The sequence below is a fragment of the Epinephelus fuscoguttatus genome, linkage group LG3 (genome assembly GCF_011397635.1).
Source record: "Epinephelus fuscoguttatus linkage group LG3, E.fuscoguttatus.final_Chr_v1".
Classification (NCBI taxonomy): domain Eukaryota; kingdom Metazoa; phylum Chordata; class Actinopteri; order Perciformes; family Serranidae; genus Epinephelus; species Epinephelus fuscoguttatus.
The window spans coordinates 267903-285916 of NC_064754.1; the positions used below are offsets into that span (position 1 = coordinate 267903).

General features: G+C 46.0%; 1 protein-coding gene across 2 annotated transcripts; it reads right to left on the reverse strand.

The window, feature by feature from the left end:
• Positions 1-198: 198 nt before the first annotated feature.
• LOC125885880 (serum response factor-like) lies at positions 199-16467 on the reverse strand. 2 transcript variants are annotated; one of them, XM_049571695.1, is made up of 8 exons: positions 15476-16466; positions 14531-14800; positions 11508-11703; positions 7693-7866; positions 5005-5112; positions 3673-3864; positions 3503-3582; positions 199-1230 (listed from the first exon to the last, which is right to left on the reverse strand). In XM_049571695.1, the coding sequence occupies exons 1-8, from the start codon at positions 15920-15922 to the stop codon at positions 1147-1149; spliced, it is 1551 nt and encodes a 516-aa protein (XP_049427652.1). In that variant the 5' UTR covers positions 15923-16466; the 3' UTR covers positions 199-1146. The 2 variants fall into 2 exon arrangements, with proteins under 2 accessions (XP_049427652.1, XP_049427653.1); XM_049571696.1 differs by lacking the exon at positions 7693-7866 and having other exon boundaries at positions 15476-16467.
• Positions 16468-18014: the final 1547 nt, after the last annotated feature.

Below are 18014 nucleotides of genomic sequence, written 5' to 3' on the forward strand. Positions count from 1 at the left end.
TTGCATGTTTTCTTTAAAAATGACACCACACATCATAACCAGAAACTGTAAAAACAGAAATTATCAGAAAAACAAAAGAGCTTAAAATATTGATAATGTGATAACGGATCAATCACTTTGCTCTACGTCTCTTTTAGTTTGGCCAAGATAAAGTGTGTGAATGAACAAACCAGCGTGAAGGAGGAGCGATGACTGAACGTCACTCCCACACAGTTTCTCTCCAAGTCTTTTTATTGATTGATAATTGATTGATTGATTTCTTCAGCTCTGTTCAGCAGAAACAACCTGCTGCTAACAAACAACTGATGATGCTGTTTAGAAATAAATGTAAATGAGTGAATGAAGACACGAGGTCAGAGGTCACACAGCTGACAACTGACCTGTCTCCCTTTGTCAAAGTCTAAAAAAATACAGTTCAGTTTAGAAAATAAATCCTCATGTCTGTTTAGAGTCTGACCAGGTCCTGTGGGTCTGACGAGGATCAGCAGGTCCAGCAGAAACAGAAAATCCTCAAACTGAAGCTGAATCCAGATGTGATTACTTCCTGTCATCAGCCTGAGAGCAGCTCAGCGTCTGTTTGATTCCTGATCGTCTTCTGATGACTCATCAATCCAACACAGTCCAGCAGCTGACCATCAGTTCTCACATGATCGAGTGTCCTTAAACGCACCAACAGAACTTAAGTGATGTCAGCCTGACGTGGAGACTCAACAGGAAGTGTCCTGAAACTGGAGACGTAAACATGATTCATGGTTTTTGGGTGAACTGTTTCTTGGACATGTTTTTGGCACTTTTAATTTTTTAATTATAAAGTGAAACACAACAATACATTCATGTGACAAACACACACAGGTGAGTGTGTGATGATGTCATGCCTGGTCATGCTGTCACATCATCACAACATTCACCTGAACATCAGGCTGATGACATCATCAGTTTCAGGGTCATTAATGTTTTCTGTTGTAGATGTTTTATTCCGATGAAAAACTGTTGCGCTTTATTCTGAAAATCACTTCCTGTGTGAGGCGTTTAACGATCAGCTGCTGCAGAGTGCTGTTGTTGTTTACATGATGATGAAAAACAAAGTAAACAAGAAGTTCATTGCATCATCATCATGTGTTTGTGTAAGAGACAGTCATGTGACACTCAGTCGTCTTTTGATTGGTGGACGTCCAGACTGACGACCTGCAGCTCCGTCAGGTTACTGCTGCTCTGCTGACTGATCACCATCTGTCCAGACAGGAAACACACGTTACTGTAGAACTACTGTAGTATCTGATGTATCTGTGGTACTATTTGTAGTATTTGTACAATCTGTACTATCTGGAGTACTCTCTGTAGTATCTGTAGAACTATCTGTAGTATCTGTAGTACTATCTGTAGTATCTGTAGAACTATCTGTAGTATCTGATGTATCTGTAGTACTATTTGTAGTATTTGTACAATCTGAACTATCTGGAGTACTCTCTGTAGTATCTGTAGAACTATCTGTAGTATCTGTAGTACTATTTGTAGTATTTGTACTATCTGTAGTATCTGTAGTACTATTTGTAGTATTTGTACAATCTGTACTATCTGGAGTACTCTCTGTAGTATCTGTAGAACTATCTGTAGTATCTGTAGTACTATCTGTAGTATCTGTAGAACTATCTGTAGTATCTGATGTATCTGTAGTACTATTTGTAGTATTTGTACAATCTGTAGTGCTCTCTGTAGTATCTGTACTATCTGTAGTATCTGTAGTATCTGTAGTACTATTTGTAGTATTTGTACTATCTGTAGTATCTGTAGAACTATCTGTAGTATCTGTACTATCTGTAGTATCTGTAGTACTATTTGTAGTATTTGTACTATCTGTAGTATCTGTAGAACTATCTGTAGTATCTGATGTATCTGTAGTACTATTTGTAGTATTTGTACAATCTGTACTATCTGGAGTACTCTCTGTAGTATCTGTACTATCTGTAGTATCTGTAGAACTATCTGCAGTATCTGTACAATCTGTACTATCTGGAGTACTCTCTGTAGTATCTGTACTATCTGTAGTATCTGTAGAACTATCTGTAGTATCTGTACAATCTGTACTATCTGGAGTACTCTCTGTAGTATCTGTACTATCTGTAGTATCTGTAGAACTATCTGTAGTATCTGTACAATCTGTACTATCTGGAGTACTTTCTGTAGTATCTGTACTATTTGTAGTATCTGTAGTACTATTTGTAGTATCTGTACTATCTGTAGTATCTGGAGTACTCTCTGTAGTATCTGTACTATCTGTAGTATCTGTAGAACTATCTGTAGTACCTGTAGAACTATCTGTAGTATCTGATGTATCTGTAGTACTATTTGTAGTATTTGTACAATCTGTACTATCTGGAGTACTCTCTGTAGTATCTGTACTACTGTAGTACTCTCTGTACTATCTGTAGTACTATCTGTAGTATCTGATGTATCTGTTGTACTATGTGCAGAACTATCTGTACTATCTGTAGTACTATCTGTACCATCTGTTGTGCTATCTGTAGAACTATCTGTAGAATCATCTGTAGTATCTGCAGTACTTTCTGTAGTATTATCTGTAGATCTTACTATAGTACTATCATTAGTACTGTCTGTAGTACTGTCTGTAGAACTATCTGTAGAAGTATCTGTAGTATCTGTAGATCTTTCTGTAGTACTATCTGTAGAACTATATGTAGAACTATCTGTAGTATCTGTAGATCTTTCTGTAGTACTTTCTGTAGAACTATATATAGTACTATTTGTAGAACTATCTGTAGTACTATGTGTACTACTATCTGTACTACTATCTGTACTATCTGTAGTACTATCTGTAGAACTATATATAGTACTATCTGTAGTACTATCTGTACTAGTATCTGCACTACCATCTGTACTACTATCTGCAGTACTATCTCTACTATTTGTACTACTGTCTGTACTATCCGTAGTACTATCTGCAATACTATCTGTAGAATTATCTGTACTATTTGTACTACTATCTGTACTACTATATGCAATACTATCTGTACTACTATCTGTAGAACCATCTGTACTACTATCTGCAATACTATCAGTACTACTATCTGCAGTACTATCTGTACTATTTGTACTACTATCTGTACTATCTGTAGTACTATCTGTACTATTTGTACTACTATCTGTACTGCTATCTGTACTATCTGTAGTACTATCTGTAGAACTATCTGTACTATTTGTAGTACTATCTGTACAACTATCTGTACTATCAGTAGTACTGTCTGTAGAACTTTCTGTACTACCATCTGTAGAACTATCTGTACTATCTGCAATACTATCTGTAGTACTATCTGCAGTACTATCTGTACTATTTGTAGAATTATCTGTACTATTTGTAGTACTATCTGTACTACTATCTGTAGTACTATCTGTACTACTATCTGTAGAACTATCTGTAGAACTATCTGTACTACTATCTGTACTATCAGCTGTACTGTCAGCAGTAGTATCAGCAGTATGGTACCGGGTGCAGTTGGACTGCAGACACAGGGATCTGAGCGGCGACCGGAGGGAGCGAGGTGAGGAAGACCTGAGGGAGAGGACCTGAGAGACAGAAAATAAAACACACAACCCAACACGTGTTAACATCAACTCAGAGTTCATGTGTACATCACCACAGAAGCAGGATGGTACCTGGGTCATGTGACTGGCCGTGGCCTGTCGAGGGGAAGGTGTTGAGGACGGTGAGGCTGCCGTCACCCAGAGAGGGCGTCGGTGCAGCGTACATCACCGTGTGACCGCCGGGGTACATCATGTGACCTGCTACTGAGGAAGAGGCAGACGAGGACGAGGAAGAGGAGGACACAATGGAGGCAGAAAGACTGGCTGCAGAGACAGACAGACAGAGAGAGAGACAGACAGGGACAGACAGAGACAGACAAACAGAGATAGACAGACATGGTTTTGTGTTAGCTTGCTAAAATGATCTCAGCATAAAGACAATGGAACAATCAGGGCTAACACTAACGTTCAGTGAGACGGAACTTTACCTGAAGAGTTCAACTTCTGTTGTAATCATAGCAAATTGGTAACGTCAACAACGTCAGCAACATCAGTATCGTCAGCAACGTCAGCAACATCAGTATCGTCAGCAACGTCAGTAACATCAGTATCGTCAGTAACGTCAGCAACATCAGTATCGTCAGCAACGTCAACATCAGTATCATCAGTATCGTCAGCAACATCAGTATCGTCAGTAACATCAGTAACATCAGTATCGTCAGTAACGTCAACAACATTAGTATCATCAGTAACGTCAGCAACATCAGTATCGTCAGTAACGTCAGCAACATCAGTATCGTCAGTAACGTCAACAACATTAGTATCATCAGTAACGTCAGTAACATCAGTATCGTCAGCAACATCAGTATCGTCAGTAACATCAGTATCGTCAGTAACGTCAGCAACATCAGTATCGTCAGTAACGTCAACAACATCAGTATCATCAGTAACGTCAGTAACATCAGTATCGTCAGCAACATCAGTATCGTCAGTAACGTCAGCAACATCAGTATCGTCAGTAACGTCAGCAACATCAGTATCGTCAGTAACGTCAACAACATCAGTATCGTCAGCAACATCAGTATCGTCAGTAACGTCAGTAACATCAGTATCGTCAGCAACATCAGTATCGTCAGTAACATCAGTATCGTCAGTAACGTCAGTAACATCAGTATCGTCAGTAACGTCAGTAACATCAGTATCGTCAGTAACATCAGTATCGTCAGTAACGTCAGCAACATCAGTATCGTCAGTAACGTCAACAACATCAGTATCGTCAGCAACATCAGTATCGTCAGTAACGTCAGTAACATCAGTATCGTCAGCAACATCAGTATCGTCAGTAACGTCAGTAATATCAGTATCGTCAGTAACGTCAGTAACATCAGTATCGTCAGCAACATCAGTATCGTCAGTAACGTCAGTAACATCAGTATCGTCAGCAACGTCGGGCTATGGTCTTACCTGTGGAGGAGGCGGGGTTGTTGATGTCGGAGCTGCTCTGATTGGTGGAGGTCTGCTGACTGCTGGGCTGAACCTGAATGGTCTGTAGCTGCTGAGAGACTCCGCCTCCTGGTGGAAACACAGGAGAGCTACATGTCATCCATCAGTCATCATCAGTGTGTCAATAACCAATATTCTCTAATTCAACACAAAAACAAACAGCGTCACCTGCGTCCGTCACATTAAGGGGACAGTTCGCAGATTTTATCCAGCTCTGGGTCGATGTGTAAATGAACTGAGATAACGTTCCCTCCATCTGACCAGGATCATCACCTGAGAGTGCCAGTGTGAAACAGGTCATCTGGCTGTGGCTCAAAAAGTTCTCACTGGTCTCACTGGTCTCACTGGTCTCTTGTGGTCTCTTGTGGTCTCTGTGGTCTCTGTGGTCTCTCTGATTTCTGGTCTCCCTGATTTCTATAGCGATGCTGTTGGGTCAGGACAGCCTTACCAGCGGTAATGGCTGAATGAGGGGCCCCACCAGACCCTGATGGTGAGCAGTAAACTGAGAGCAGCAACATTAACCTTCAGATGAACCATGATTTGAACTGATGACATCACTGCTCCAACGGTTAATGATGTCATTAAAGGCGGTCTACAGACTGTAGGCAACAGTTCGATCAGCCCGTTGGTTCGTTTGTCTGAAGAGAAGAAGAACGCTGCGAACCTTCAAACTGCCCGCTGGTCTCCGAGTGTCTCTGTGTCTGTGGTATTTAATTCCTCAAACCATCCAAAGAACCGATTCAGCTTCCTCAACGAACTGAATCAGTTCTTCGGACGGTTTGAGAAATTAAATACCACCCCCGCAAGGAAAGCTGTCCCTCACCCCGACGAGCAGGCACTCAGACTTGAAACAGTGGATGTGCGGAGGACCCTGAGAAAAGTCAACGCACGGAAGGCAGCAGGCCCTGATAACATTCCAGGACGGGTCGTCAGAGAATGTGCCGACCAGCTGGCCTACGTCCTCACTGACATCTTTAACACCTCGTTGCAGGCTGTTGTACCATCATGTTTCAAGGCTGCCACCATCATTCCAGTGCCTAAGAAATCCAACATCATCAACCTGAACGACCTCCGCCCTGTAGCACTGACCCCCATCATTATGAAGTGCTTCAAGAGGGTAGTGAAGGACCACATCATCTCCAAACTCCCATCATCACTTGACCCATTCCAGTTTGTGTACCAGCCGAACCATTCCACGGAGGATGCCATCTCCTCTGCCTTCCATCTGAGCCTGGAACACCTGGAGGATAAAAACACCCATGTGCGGATGCTGTTTCTGGATTTCAGCTCAGCGTTCAATACAATCATCTCTCAGCACCTGGTGTGCAAACTGGGTCACTTGGGCCTCGGCACCCCCCTATGCAACTGGCTACTGGACTTCCTCACCAGCAGAACCCAGTCTGTACGTGTGAACAATAACATCTCCAGCGTCATCTCCCTGAACACCGGTTCCCCCCAGGGCTGTGTTCTCAGCCCCCTGCTGTTCACCCTGATGACACACGACTGTCGTCCCAGATTCAGTACCGACCACTTCCTGAAGTTTGCAGACGACACAACCGTTTTGGGCCTCATCCGGGGTGACAACAAACTGGCCTACAGGGATGAGGTGAAACATCTGGTGAACTGGTGTAAAGTCAACAACTTGATCCTCAATGTTGACAAGACAAAGGAGATCATTGTTGACTTTAGCAAATCGCGGCCCAGTCATACACTCCTCATCAACGACACTGCAGTGGAGGTCGTCAGTAGCACAAAGTTCCTGGGAGTGCAAATCACCAACAAACTAACCTGGTCCCTCAACACCACCTCCCTGGCGAAAAAGGCACAGCAGCACTTGCACTTCCTGCACCGGATGAGGAGAGCCTCCCTCCCCCCTCCCATCCTGACTACATTCTATAGAGGCACCATCGAGAGTCTGCTGACCGGCTGCATCTCTGTCTGGTTTGGGGCTTGTAAGGCCTCTGACTGGAAGTCTCTGCACAGAGTGGTGAGGACAGCGGAGAAAATCATCGGGTCCCTGCTCCCCTCTATCCGGGACATTGGACATAAGTGCTGCCTGACCAGAGCCCAACACATCTCCTCTGACCCCACCCACCCCCACCATGGACTGTTCTCCATGCTGACCTCTGGCAGGACGTTCTGCAGCATCCGTAGCAGGACGTCCAGATTCAGAGACAGTTTCTTTCCCCTGGCTGTAAGACTATTGAACACTCACATACAATAAATAAACACTCATCTATGGACTGAAACAAATCTCGTTTAATATGTGCACCGATGGTGTATTTGTTGAATGACAATAAAGCAAGTCTAAGTCTCCGTGTGTCATGGATGTTTCAGTCTGTCCACGTCAGGTGTCCACACAGATTTATGACCCTACGTGTTAAATCACGCTGTCACAAATCTTCTCTTCTGACTCCGCCTCTGTTTTATTCACACCTTTCAGATTCAAACAATCAGTCCAGCTGCACACACGGACGAGGAAACAAAGAACCATACCTGATGATGTCACGGGTCGTGTGGGGGTAACAGCTTCTTTATAAGAAACAAGATTCCAGGACTTCTCAAAAACTTTCAAGGACCTTACTTATTCCATGACTTTTCCAGGTTACACACACACACACACAAACACACGGGAGTGGTCATGCTCACCTGCCAGTGACACGGTGGCGGGGAGGCGGAGCAGTGTGGTGGGCGGTGTGGGTGGAGTGTGCAGCGTGGTGGTGGCGGCAGTGGGGCCAGGGGCCCCGGGCCCCTGGATGGTGAGAGGTGGGCCTTGCAGCTGGCTGAGGGGGATGGTGTGTGTGCCGGGGGGCAGCGAGGCACCTGTGGACAGGTGGGGGGGGGGGGGGGGGGTGGCCAGAGACAAGTTAATGAACAGCTGAACATCAGTGAGGTCACTTTTTACAGAGGTTAGACTGATAGGCACGGGGCCGCGTAACTAGTTAGCATGCCAGAGACTCATTCGTTATCGGAATTAACCAGACAAATCGCTCCACCAACTAAGAACGGCCATGCACCACCACCCACAGAATCGAGAAAGAGCTATTAATCTGTCAATCCTTTCCGTGTCCGGGCCAGGTGAAGTTTCCTGTGTTGAGTCAAATTAAGCCGCAGGCTCCACTCCTGGTGGTGCCCTTCCGTCAATTCCTTTAAGTTTCAGCTTTGCAACCATACCGTTTCCCGGACGCTGCCCGGCGGGTCATGGGAATAACGCCGCCGGATTGCTAGTTGGGCAGCACGGTGGTGTAGTGGTTAGCGCTGTCGCCTCACAGCAAGAGGGTTGCCGGTTCGATCCCGGGCGTGGGAGCCCTTCTGTGCGGAGTTTGCATGTTCTCCCCATGTCAGCGTGGGTTCTCTCCGGGCACTCCGGCTTCCTCCCACAGTCCAAAGACATGCAGGTTAATTGGTGACTCTAAATTGTCCGTAGGTGTGAATGTGAGTGTGAATGGTTGTCTGTCTCTATGTGTCAGCCCTGTGATAGTCTGACGACCTGTCCAGGGTGAACCCTGCCTCTCACCCAGTGTCAGCTGGGATAGGCTCCAGCCCCCCCCGAAGCGGTTAGAAGATGAATGAATAGAGGACACGTCCACATGTTTCAGAGGACACATCCACATGTCTCAGAGGACACGTCTCAGTGGACACGTCCACGTCTCAGTGGACACGTCTCAGAGGACACATCCACACGTCTCAGTGGACACGTCTCAGAGGACACATCCACACGTCTCAGTGGACACGTCTCAGTAGGGCTGCACGATTAATCGTAATAAAATCATGATCTCGATTCATATGCATATGCGATCTAATCTTTCAATGGCGGCGATTCTGCTGGCCCCGCCCGTGCCGGGAGTCCGGGCCATCATCTGCATGAAAACAAGTGTTCCCAACGACGCAGCATTATACCATGTGATGCAGAGCGACAGTTTGGAAAGCAGCGAGACAGGGGGGAAACACACTGCTAACTGTAGCCTCAGTTTGTGCCTCATACAGATCTGCTGGTAAAGTTAACTTAGCGTTAGCAAGTGTGATAAAAGACGGCAGAGAGGCGACGTTGTGCAAATAAACCAAAGATTTATTAATTCTCTGTAGCAGTAAACACATGGGCCGATAAAAAACATGTTAACTAACTATGCTAAAGCTTTAAGCTATTCAGGGATGCCGACGATAACATTAACATGACAAACAGCAAGGCTACGGCAAGTTAACGTACTGACACTCCTCAGACAGACACACACATACCGGACAGCCTCTCAGTCCGGTTGCAGTTTTCAACACATCCTTTACTAACTTTTGCGGTGTTTGATCTTGCGGGGATGTAGGCGTCCTGTAGGCGATATTTTTGTGGGCGTGTTACACCAAAACCTGTTTCCCCCCGGCAATATTTTTGCAAGGGCACCGTTGCTGTGGCACCGCCAAGAACGATTGTGATTGGTTGAAAGAAATACAAGCAGCCGGTGTGTTTTTTTCTCCAGTCTCAAAGTGAGAGTCGGCGCAGCCAGATCTTTCTTTTCTTGAGAAAGGTCTGGTGAGCGAGACTAGCTCATGTAGAACACAGGTACCACACAAAAACTTTTACAAAGGGTCATAATGTGCTTCTAGTGACTGTCAAATCGCCAGCGAAAGAAATTTACACTGTGGACACGGAGAACAGCTGCCTGCTCTCATGGAACACAGATCCTCTTAGAATTAAGATGGTTCACTCTGCTCTGCCGCCAGGAACAAACTGGGAGGCAAAGATCCTCTCTGAGGAAGAGGGCTCACTTTGCTGCAGGGTTCACCAAAACATTTTTTGGGGTTTTTTTTTTTTAATAAATTGAACACACACTAAAGAACATACAAGATCCTGTAGAGAATTAATACATATAATACAATACGATAAACATGGTCAAATTAAATGAAGGAAGAGGATTTTTTAAAGGCAAATAAAATATTGGGGATTTATGTAAAAATATACAGAGACATATAAATAATTATATAATTAAAGATACGTAGGCTATGTTAGGTGAATACTCCTGTCAAATGCATGGTGTTGAAACGTTTAATTTTGACTTAATTCCAGGCCTGGAATACCTACCTCAGAAAAATGTTGTTCAACATTGACATTATTGTTAAAATTGTTCAAAAGCTGTAAGAGAAGACAAGAGACTAAAGCTAAAACATGAGTGTTCCCTCTCTGCTGACCAGAGTTTATGTGCCTTGTGTCTCTTGTATCAGGCACAATCATAGGCTTTGTTATTTAATGATAATTTTTTATTATTTATTTATAATTTTTGTTACTTTTCCTTTTGTATCAGGAAATAAGCACAATATATCTTTATGTTGAAAAAAATCGTGAGAGAATCGTGATCTCAATTGTAAGCCAAAAAATCGTGATTCTCATTTTTTCAACAATTGTGCAGCCCTACGCCTCAGAGGACACGTCCACAAGTCTCAGAGGACATGTCCATACGTCTCAGTGGACAGACGAATGAAAATAATGACCATAAGTGATTCCTGCCGTGTGCAACAGCACGTTCAGACAAAAGATCAGCATCAAGACGAGACAGTTTTAAAACGTCGCAGAGAAAAGCGTCAGCGGCGTGAATCCTCAGTCTGAACTGGAAGGTACAAACGGTGGAAATCTTGGAATTTGACAATAAAAATTGAAGTTATAAAAAAATCACATTCGACTGTTGAAATGTTTGTTTTTTTTGCTGTGCCTGAACCGAATGAGCAGAAGAACACGATGCTGCTGTGTCATACTGCGTCCGTCCTCTGCTCTATATGTGTGGTGTTTCACTGAGGGGGCAGAGCTCTGCTTCTCCACACACAGCAGCAGCTGCGCTGTGCTCACTGTGTTAGCAAATCACACCAATATGTCAGCAGCATCATTTAATGTGGACGTAGACAACTTTTCTACTTGTTAGCATGCTAGCTAGCTAACGCTGTAAGCTGATGACCTCCTGGATCAGAACAGAATACAGTAACTGTCAGCACTGATCATTTTACAGAGGACACCACAAGAAAACATGTTCTTAGTTTAGATGATCAAACAGATGATGGATCATAGACTTTTGTTTCTGGCTGTCAGTGATCAGCTTTAGCTAATGTAGATAGCGTGCTAATGTTAGCGAGCCTTTATTTTCCCAGGATGGAGCCTGGGTGCAGACAGGAAGGTAAAATGATCGGTGACTCAAGGAGTGAGACATCTGATTGGCTGCAAACAATCCCCTCTTAGAAAAAAATGCATTTGTGAATCGAGTCACGTCAGGGGAGTCTCCAAACTCGCACACACAAATGCAGGGAAGTTTACGAATTAAAAGCACTTTGTAAATGCAGGTTGGACAGTTCATTTATCAATGTAACAACCTCACAATATGTATTTGATGAAAATTGCAAATACTTCTAAATGCATACATTTGTGAATTTCAATTGCACATATTTAAAACAAGACATATTACAGGTAAGAGGAAGCTCCGCCCACCTACCTGACATCAAGGTGAAGCCTCCAGGAAGCACCACGCCGGCTGATGTCTTCAGCACCGTCCCGTTGGTGGACGAGGACGACTGCCAGGAGGGGGCACTGGTCTGCACCTGCATGGACACCGAGGACGAAGAGGAGGATGGCGTGGCCTGTGTGGTGCCAGGAAGGTTGGACATGGTGAAGGCTGGTTTGATCACATCCTACAGGAAGAGACACACACGCAGTGTTTCCCCTAGGTTTACAGCTCGCGCGTGCGTAACAGCAGCCTTTAGATGGTCATTTACACACTGTCCATAATAATAACCATGTCAGGTAACAAACTGCACCGTGAGACACAACAGTACAAACTGTACCTGACAACACTGGAGACACAGGGCTCAGGTCAGGTTCAGACTTAAACATCAGGAAAATTCGGCCCGAGCCGCGCTCTAGAGTGCTCACCTGAGAGTGCTCACCTGAGAGTGCTCACCTGAGAGTGCGCGTGTGTGTGTGTCTGTGTGTGTGCATCAGGGCGATACAGAGAGCAGAGGAGAATTGCAAAGGTGCGACCATGAAGAGACAGAAATGACATAAGATAAATACACCTGAGACACAGCAGCCAATCACCATCGGCTGCACCTCCTCCGACGTCCACTAGAACCTGCTCCGATCAGTCTCATTGGAACTGCACTGTCAAGGACAGGGAACCACAACACCTCTGTCTGCCATGTTGCTGAAGGGTTAGGTTCTGACAGAACCTCCCAAAGGAACGGAACCTGCAGTCAAAATGTACATTCTGACAGAACCTTGTGAGGAAACAGAACCTAAGGTCGACATGTACATTCTGACAGAACCTTGTGAGGAAACAGAACCTAAGGTCGACATGTATGTTCTGACAGAGCCTTGTGAGGAAACAGAACCTGCAGTCAACATGTACGTTCCAACAGAACCTTGTGAGGAAACAGAACCTAAGGTCGACATGTACATTCTGACAGAACCTTGTGAGGAAACAGAACATGCAGTCAACATTGACGTTCCAACAGAACCTTGTGAGGAAACAGAACCTATGGTCAACATGTACATTCTGACAGAACCTTGTGAGGAAACAGAACCTAAGGTCGACATGTACATTCTGACAGAACCTTGTGAGGAAACAGAACCTGCAGTCAACATGTACATTCCAACAGAACCTTGTGAGGAAACAGAACCTGCAGTCAACATGTACATTCCAACAGAACCTTGTGAGGAAACGGAACCTAAGGTCAACATGTACATTCTGACAGAACCTTGTGAGGAAACAGAACCTAAGGTCGACATGTACATTCTGACAGAACCTTGTGAGGAAACAGAACCTGCAGTCAACATGTACATTCCAACAGAACCTTGTGAGGAAACAGAACCTGCAGTCAACATGTACATTCCAACAGAACCTTGTGAGGAAACGGAACCTAAGGTCAACATGTACATTCTGACAGAACCTTGTGAGGAAACAGAACCTGCAGTCAACATGTACATTCCAACAGAACCTTGTGAGGAAACAGAACCTAAGGTCAACATGTACATTCTGACAGAACCTTGTGAGGAAGCAGAACCTGCAGTCAACATGTACGTTCCAACAGAACTTTGTGAGGAAACAGAACCTGCAGTCAACATTGACGTTCCAACAGAACCTTGTGAGGAAACAGAACCTGCAGTCAACATTGACGTTCCAACAGAACCTTGTGAGGAAACAGAACATGCAGTCAACATGTACATTCCAACAGAACCTTGTGAGGAAACAGAACCTAAGGTCGACATGTACATTCCAACAGAACCTTGTAAGGAAACAGAACCTGCAGTCAACATTAACGTTCCAACAGAACCTTGTGAGGAAACAGAACCTAAGGTCAACATGTACATTTCAACAGAACCTTGTGAGGAAACAGAACCTGCAGTCAACATTGACGTTCCAACAGAACCTTGTGAGGAAACAGAACATGCAGTCAACATGTACATTCCAACAGAACCTTGTGAGGAAACAGAACCTGCAGTTAACATTGACGTTCCAACAGAACCTTGTGAGGAAACAGAACCTAAGGTCGACATGTACATTCCAACAGAACCTTGTGAGGAAACAGAACCTAAGGTCGACATGTACATTCCAACAGAACCTTGTGAGGAAACAGAACCTAAGGTCAACATGTACATTCCAACAGAACCTTGTGAGGAAACAGAACCTAAGGTCAACATGTACATTCCGACAGAACCTTGTGAGGAAACAGAACCTGCAGTCAACATTGACGTTCCAACAGAACCTTGTGAGGAAACAGAACCTATGGTCAACATGTACATTCCAACAGAACCTTGTGAGGAAACAGAACCTAAGGTCAACATGTACATTCTGACAGAACCTTGAGAGGAAACAGAACCTAAGGTCAACAGGAACGTTCCGACAGAACCTTGAGAGGAAACAGAACCTATGGTCAACATGTACATTCCAACAGAACCTTGTGAGGAAACAGAACCTAAGGTCAACATGTACATTCTAACAGAACCTTGTGAGGAAACAGAACCTAAGGTCGACAGGTACGTTCCAACAGAACCTTGTGAGGAAACAAAACCTAAGGTCGACAGGTACGTTCCAACAGAACCTTGTGAGGAAACAGAACCTATGGTCGACATGTACATTCCTACAGAACCTTGAGAGGAAACAGAACCTGCAGTCAACATGTACGTTCCAACAGAACCTTGTGAGGAAACAGAACATGCAGTCAACATGTACGTTCCGACAGAACCTTGTGAGGAAACAGAACCTAAGGTCAACAGGAACGTTCCGACAGAGCCTTGAGAGGAAACAGAACCTGCAGTCAACATGTACGTTCCGACAGAACCTTGAGAGGAAACAGAACCTAAGGTCAACAGGAACGTTCCGACAGAACCTTGAGAGGAAACAGGACCTAAGGTCGACAGGTACGTTCCAACAGAACCTTCTGGTATCTTTCAGCCGTTAAAAAATTACGCTGCATCCCTCACACCTCACTGCCTCACCGTCTCTGAATGTGACGTTACCTTGGCGACCTCCGAGCAGCCGTCAGCCTCAGACACCTGGTAGGTGAGGTCGGTCTCCTCGAAGCCAGTGGCGCTCATCCTCTGGTCGGAGGAGGGGTCCGAGCGCGGCGGGGAGTCCGGAGAGTTGAGGCAGGTCTGAATCAGAGCTTTTCCCGTATCTGACGTGATCATCGGCTGCAGCTTCCTGGTGGCGAATGTGTACACGTGACCCGTCTCACTGGCAACCAGCAGTAGCACCTGAGTACCGGTCAGCGTGGACAGCTCATACGCCTGCAGGAGAGACGACAGGTATGAGCGCTCGCCGAGTCAGGTGTTTCATAACATCAGGGTTATCAACCATGGTTTCATCTGTGATGTTTGACATCTCAGCAGGTAACTGATCTCTGACCTGTGTGTGATGACCCTGTGATCTCTGACCTGTGTGATGACCCTGTGATCTCTGACCTGTGTGTGATGACCCTGTGATCTCTGACCTGTGTGTGATGACCCTGTGATCTCTGACCTGTGTGATGACCCTGTGATCTCTGACCTGTGTGTGATGACCCTGTGATCTCTGACCTGTGTGTGATGACCCTGTGATCTCTGACCTGTGTGTGATGACCCTGTGATCTCTGACCTGTGTGATGACCCTGTGATCTCTGACCTGTGTGATGACCCTGTGATCTCTGACCTGTGTGTGATGACCCTGTGATCTCTGACCTGTGTGATGACCCTGTGACCTCTGATCTGTGTGTGATGACCCTGTGATCTCTGACCTGTGTGTGATGACCCTGTGACCTCTGACCTGTGTGTGATGACCCTGTGATCTCTGATCTGTGTGTGATGACCCTGTGACCTCTGATCTGTGTGTGATGACCCTGTGACCTCTGAGTGTGATGACCGTGTGACCTCTGTATGGTGACCCTGTGACCTCTGACCCCTGCTGTGTTTTCCCTCCACACTCACCTTCTTCATGATGCCAGTCTTCCTCTTGCTAAAAGTTGTATACCGCCTCAGCTTGTTGTCGATGAACTCCATCTTGATCTTGACTCTTCCTCTGGTTTTCTTGCCGGGTTTGGCTCCCGGCACCCCGGGGCTGACCCCGCCGTAACCCCCGCTCAGGCCTCCGGAGGTGGGCGCTGACTGGTGTCCGAGCTCCCTCTCGCTCCTCTCCCGCTTCACGCCCCTCCTGTCCCCCCCTGACCCTGCCGTGTCCTCGTCGTCCCCGGAGTCCGAGTCCTGGTCGGAGCCGCTGTAGACCACCTCGGTGCTGTATTCCCTCTCTTCAAACCGGCCTCCGTCGGTGTCGGTGGCTGCGTTCGGTCCCGGTCCGGCCGTGCTGATCCCGGTTCCGTTTCCCGCTCGCCCGGCTCCGGTTCTGGAGCCCATTCCAGCGCCGCTCCCCGCCAGCATTCCCCGCTGGATCCCCCCGCCCCGGGCCTGAAAACCTCCTCCTTCCGGCGAGCCAAAGCTCCTGTGCCGGCGGTGTGAAGACCGACAGTCCCCCGGTGCTCCGAGCTCCCAGTCCGGGCACACTCAGCTAACAGGACCGCTAGCTGCACGGCTAACTGAGCTAACTGCTACAGGCAGCTGCAGCTAGCATCAGTTAGCGGTTGCTTTAACAACAAGTAAAGCTACCTGTCCGTCAAAGTCCGTCAGTGAGCGCGAGATCGGGCCGATCAGTCGGAGAACGTCAGAGGAACCCGGAGAAAATGTCCTGTGCGTCAGATTTGATCCAGTTTGACCACAATCAGTGAATAAAGTTAAAAAGTTGTGTTTGTGAACAGTGATCAGTGAGGCCCGGCCCCCGAATCACTCCGCTCCACATAAGGACATCACCTGACAGCACCCGCACATATCCGCCCGCTGTGGAACATAGTTCTACAGACTGTACGCAGCTCGTTCACTGTGCTTCTTTGGAACATCACACATGTTGTCAGACATGTTACAGTCATGTGTTCTACACGTCATGAGACTGAAATACTGTGCTGTTAACGGAGGATGAGCGCAGTGATACCAAAAGGCGACGTGTTCTTTCGGACATGCAGCGGAACTACTTTCCTCCATATAAAGAAGCACGTTTCCTTTTATGGCGCTGCTGCTCCTTATATGGTCAATCTGAACTTCAGCCTGCAAACTACAAACACGTGGAGAGAAGAAGAAGAAGAAGAACAAGAAGAAGAACAAGAAGAAGACAGGAGGAGGAGGAGGAGGAGGATAGGTCAGGTCAGATCCCGGAGTCTCTGCGGGGCTTGAGTAAATGTTGGGTCTGTTCAGGCACCAAGAGCTGATGAGAGCTCCGTGGAGACCAGACTCTGTGGCTTCATCAGAAACACACACACACACACACACACACACACACACACACAGTGAGAGAAAGAGCTCCATCACCAATGAAGCACACACTGCTTTACCTACACACATACCATAGTACAGTAGCAGAGGTCTTCAACAGGAAGTACTGCAGAGGGGTCGTGACATTTTTGGTTGATTAGACAATTTTTTCAAATATTTTTTCCCCAACTTTTTCCCACAAATTATAATGTCTTTAAATACACATTAACATGAATCCAACATGTTGTAGCAAATGGACAAATGGAGGCAGAAGATGTGTTTCAGTCAGAAATGCACACATTCAGCTACACACAGGAGCTCTCTCAAACTGGGCACCGCTTCACTCACGGCCCCTAACGCTGCTCTGCCAATCACGCTGCCGCATGTTACATGCTGGCTCTGTCAGGTTCCCCATGATTGGCCGAGAGTCTATTCAGTCCCCAGTCGTGTTGTCAAAAGACACTAGAGCTTGTATGGATGTAGATCCTTTGATCCAGCCGACTGTGACCGTATCACACAGGCACCGCTGCAGACAGCAGGCACCGCTCACCTCACCTCAGCAGCCCCAACCTGGACGCACACACACACACACACACACACACACACGACGTGAACATGGGAAGTACAAGCAGTAAAGCTCCCGTTTAAACATGTAAGGCCCGGGCAGGGGCCGGTACCGAGACCCGGTGTTAAACGGCCTGAGGCTAATTTAATCAAGACCGTCATACTAGTAAGGTCCGACGTTACCGGCTCTTATTGTTACTTTTTAAAGTTTGGGTTTCATGCATCAGCATTCTGCAGCCACACACACACACACACACACACACACACACACACATACACACGACAGAGTGAAGTCAGACATCAGCAGAAAGGTGCAGATGAGTATAACTTACTCTTATTGACAACAACTGTGCTTGTTACTGTGAGTCAGTGCAATAAAACCTCTGCCAATAAAAAGCCAATATTTTATCAATACATGTGATCAGCATGTAGAAAGCCATATTTTAATCCGCTCTGTCCGCAGTCTCTCATTCACCGCTGTTATGGTTTATGATCGCGCTTACGGGGCCAACAGCACACTGTGAAAGACAAAGTATGAAAGATGCAGAGTGTGTGTGTGTGTGTGTGTGTGTGTGTGTGTGTGTGTGTGTGTGTGTTGATAGATACT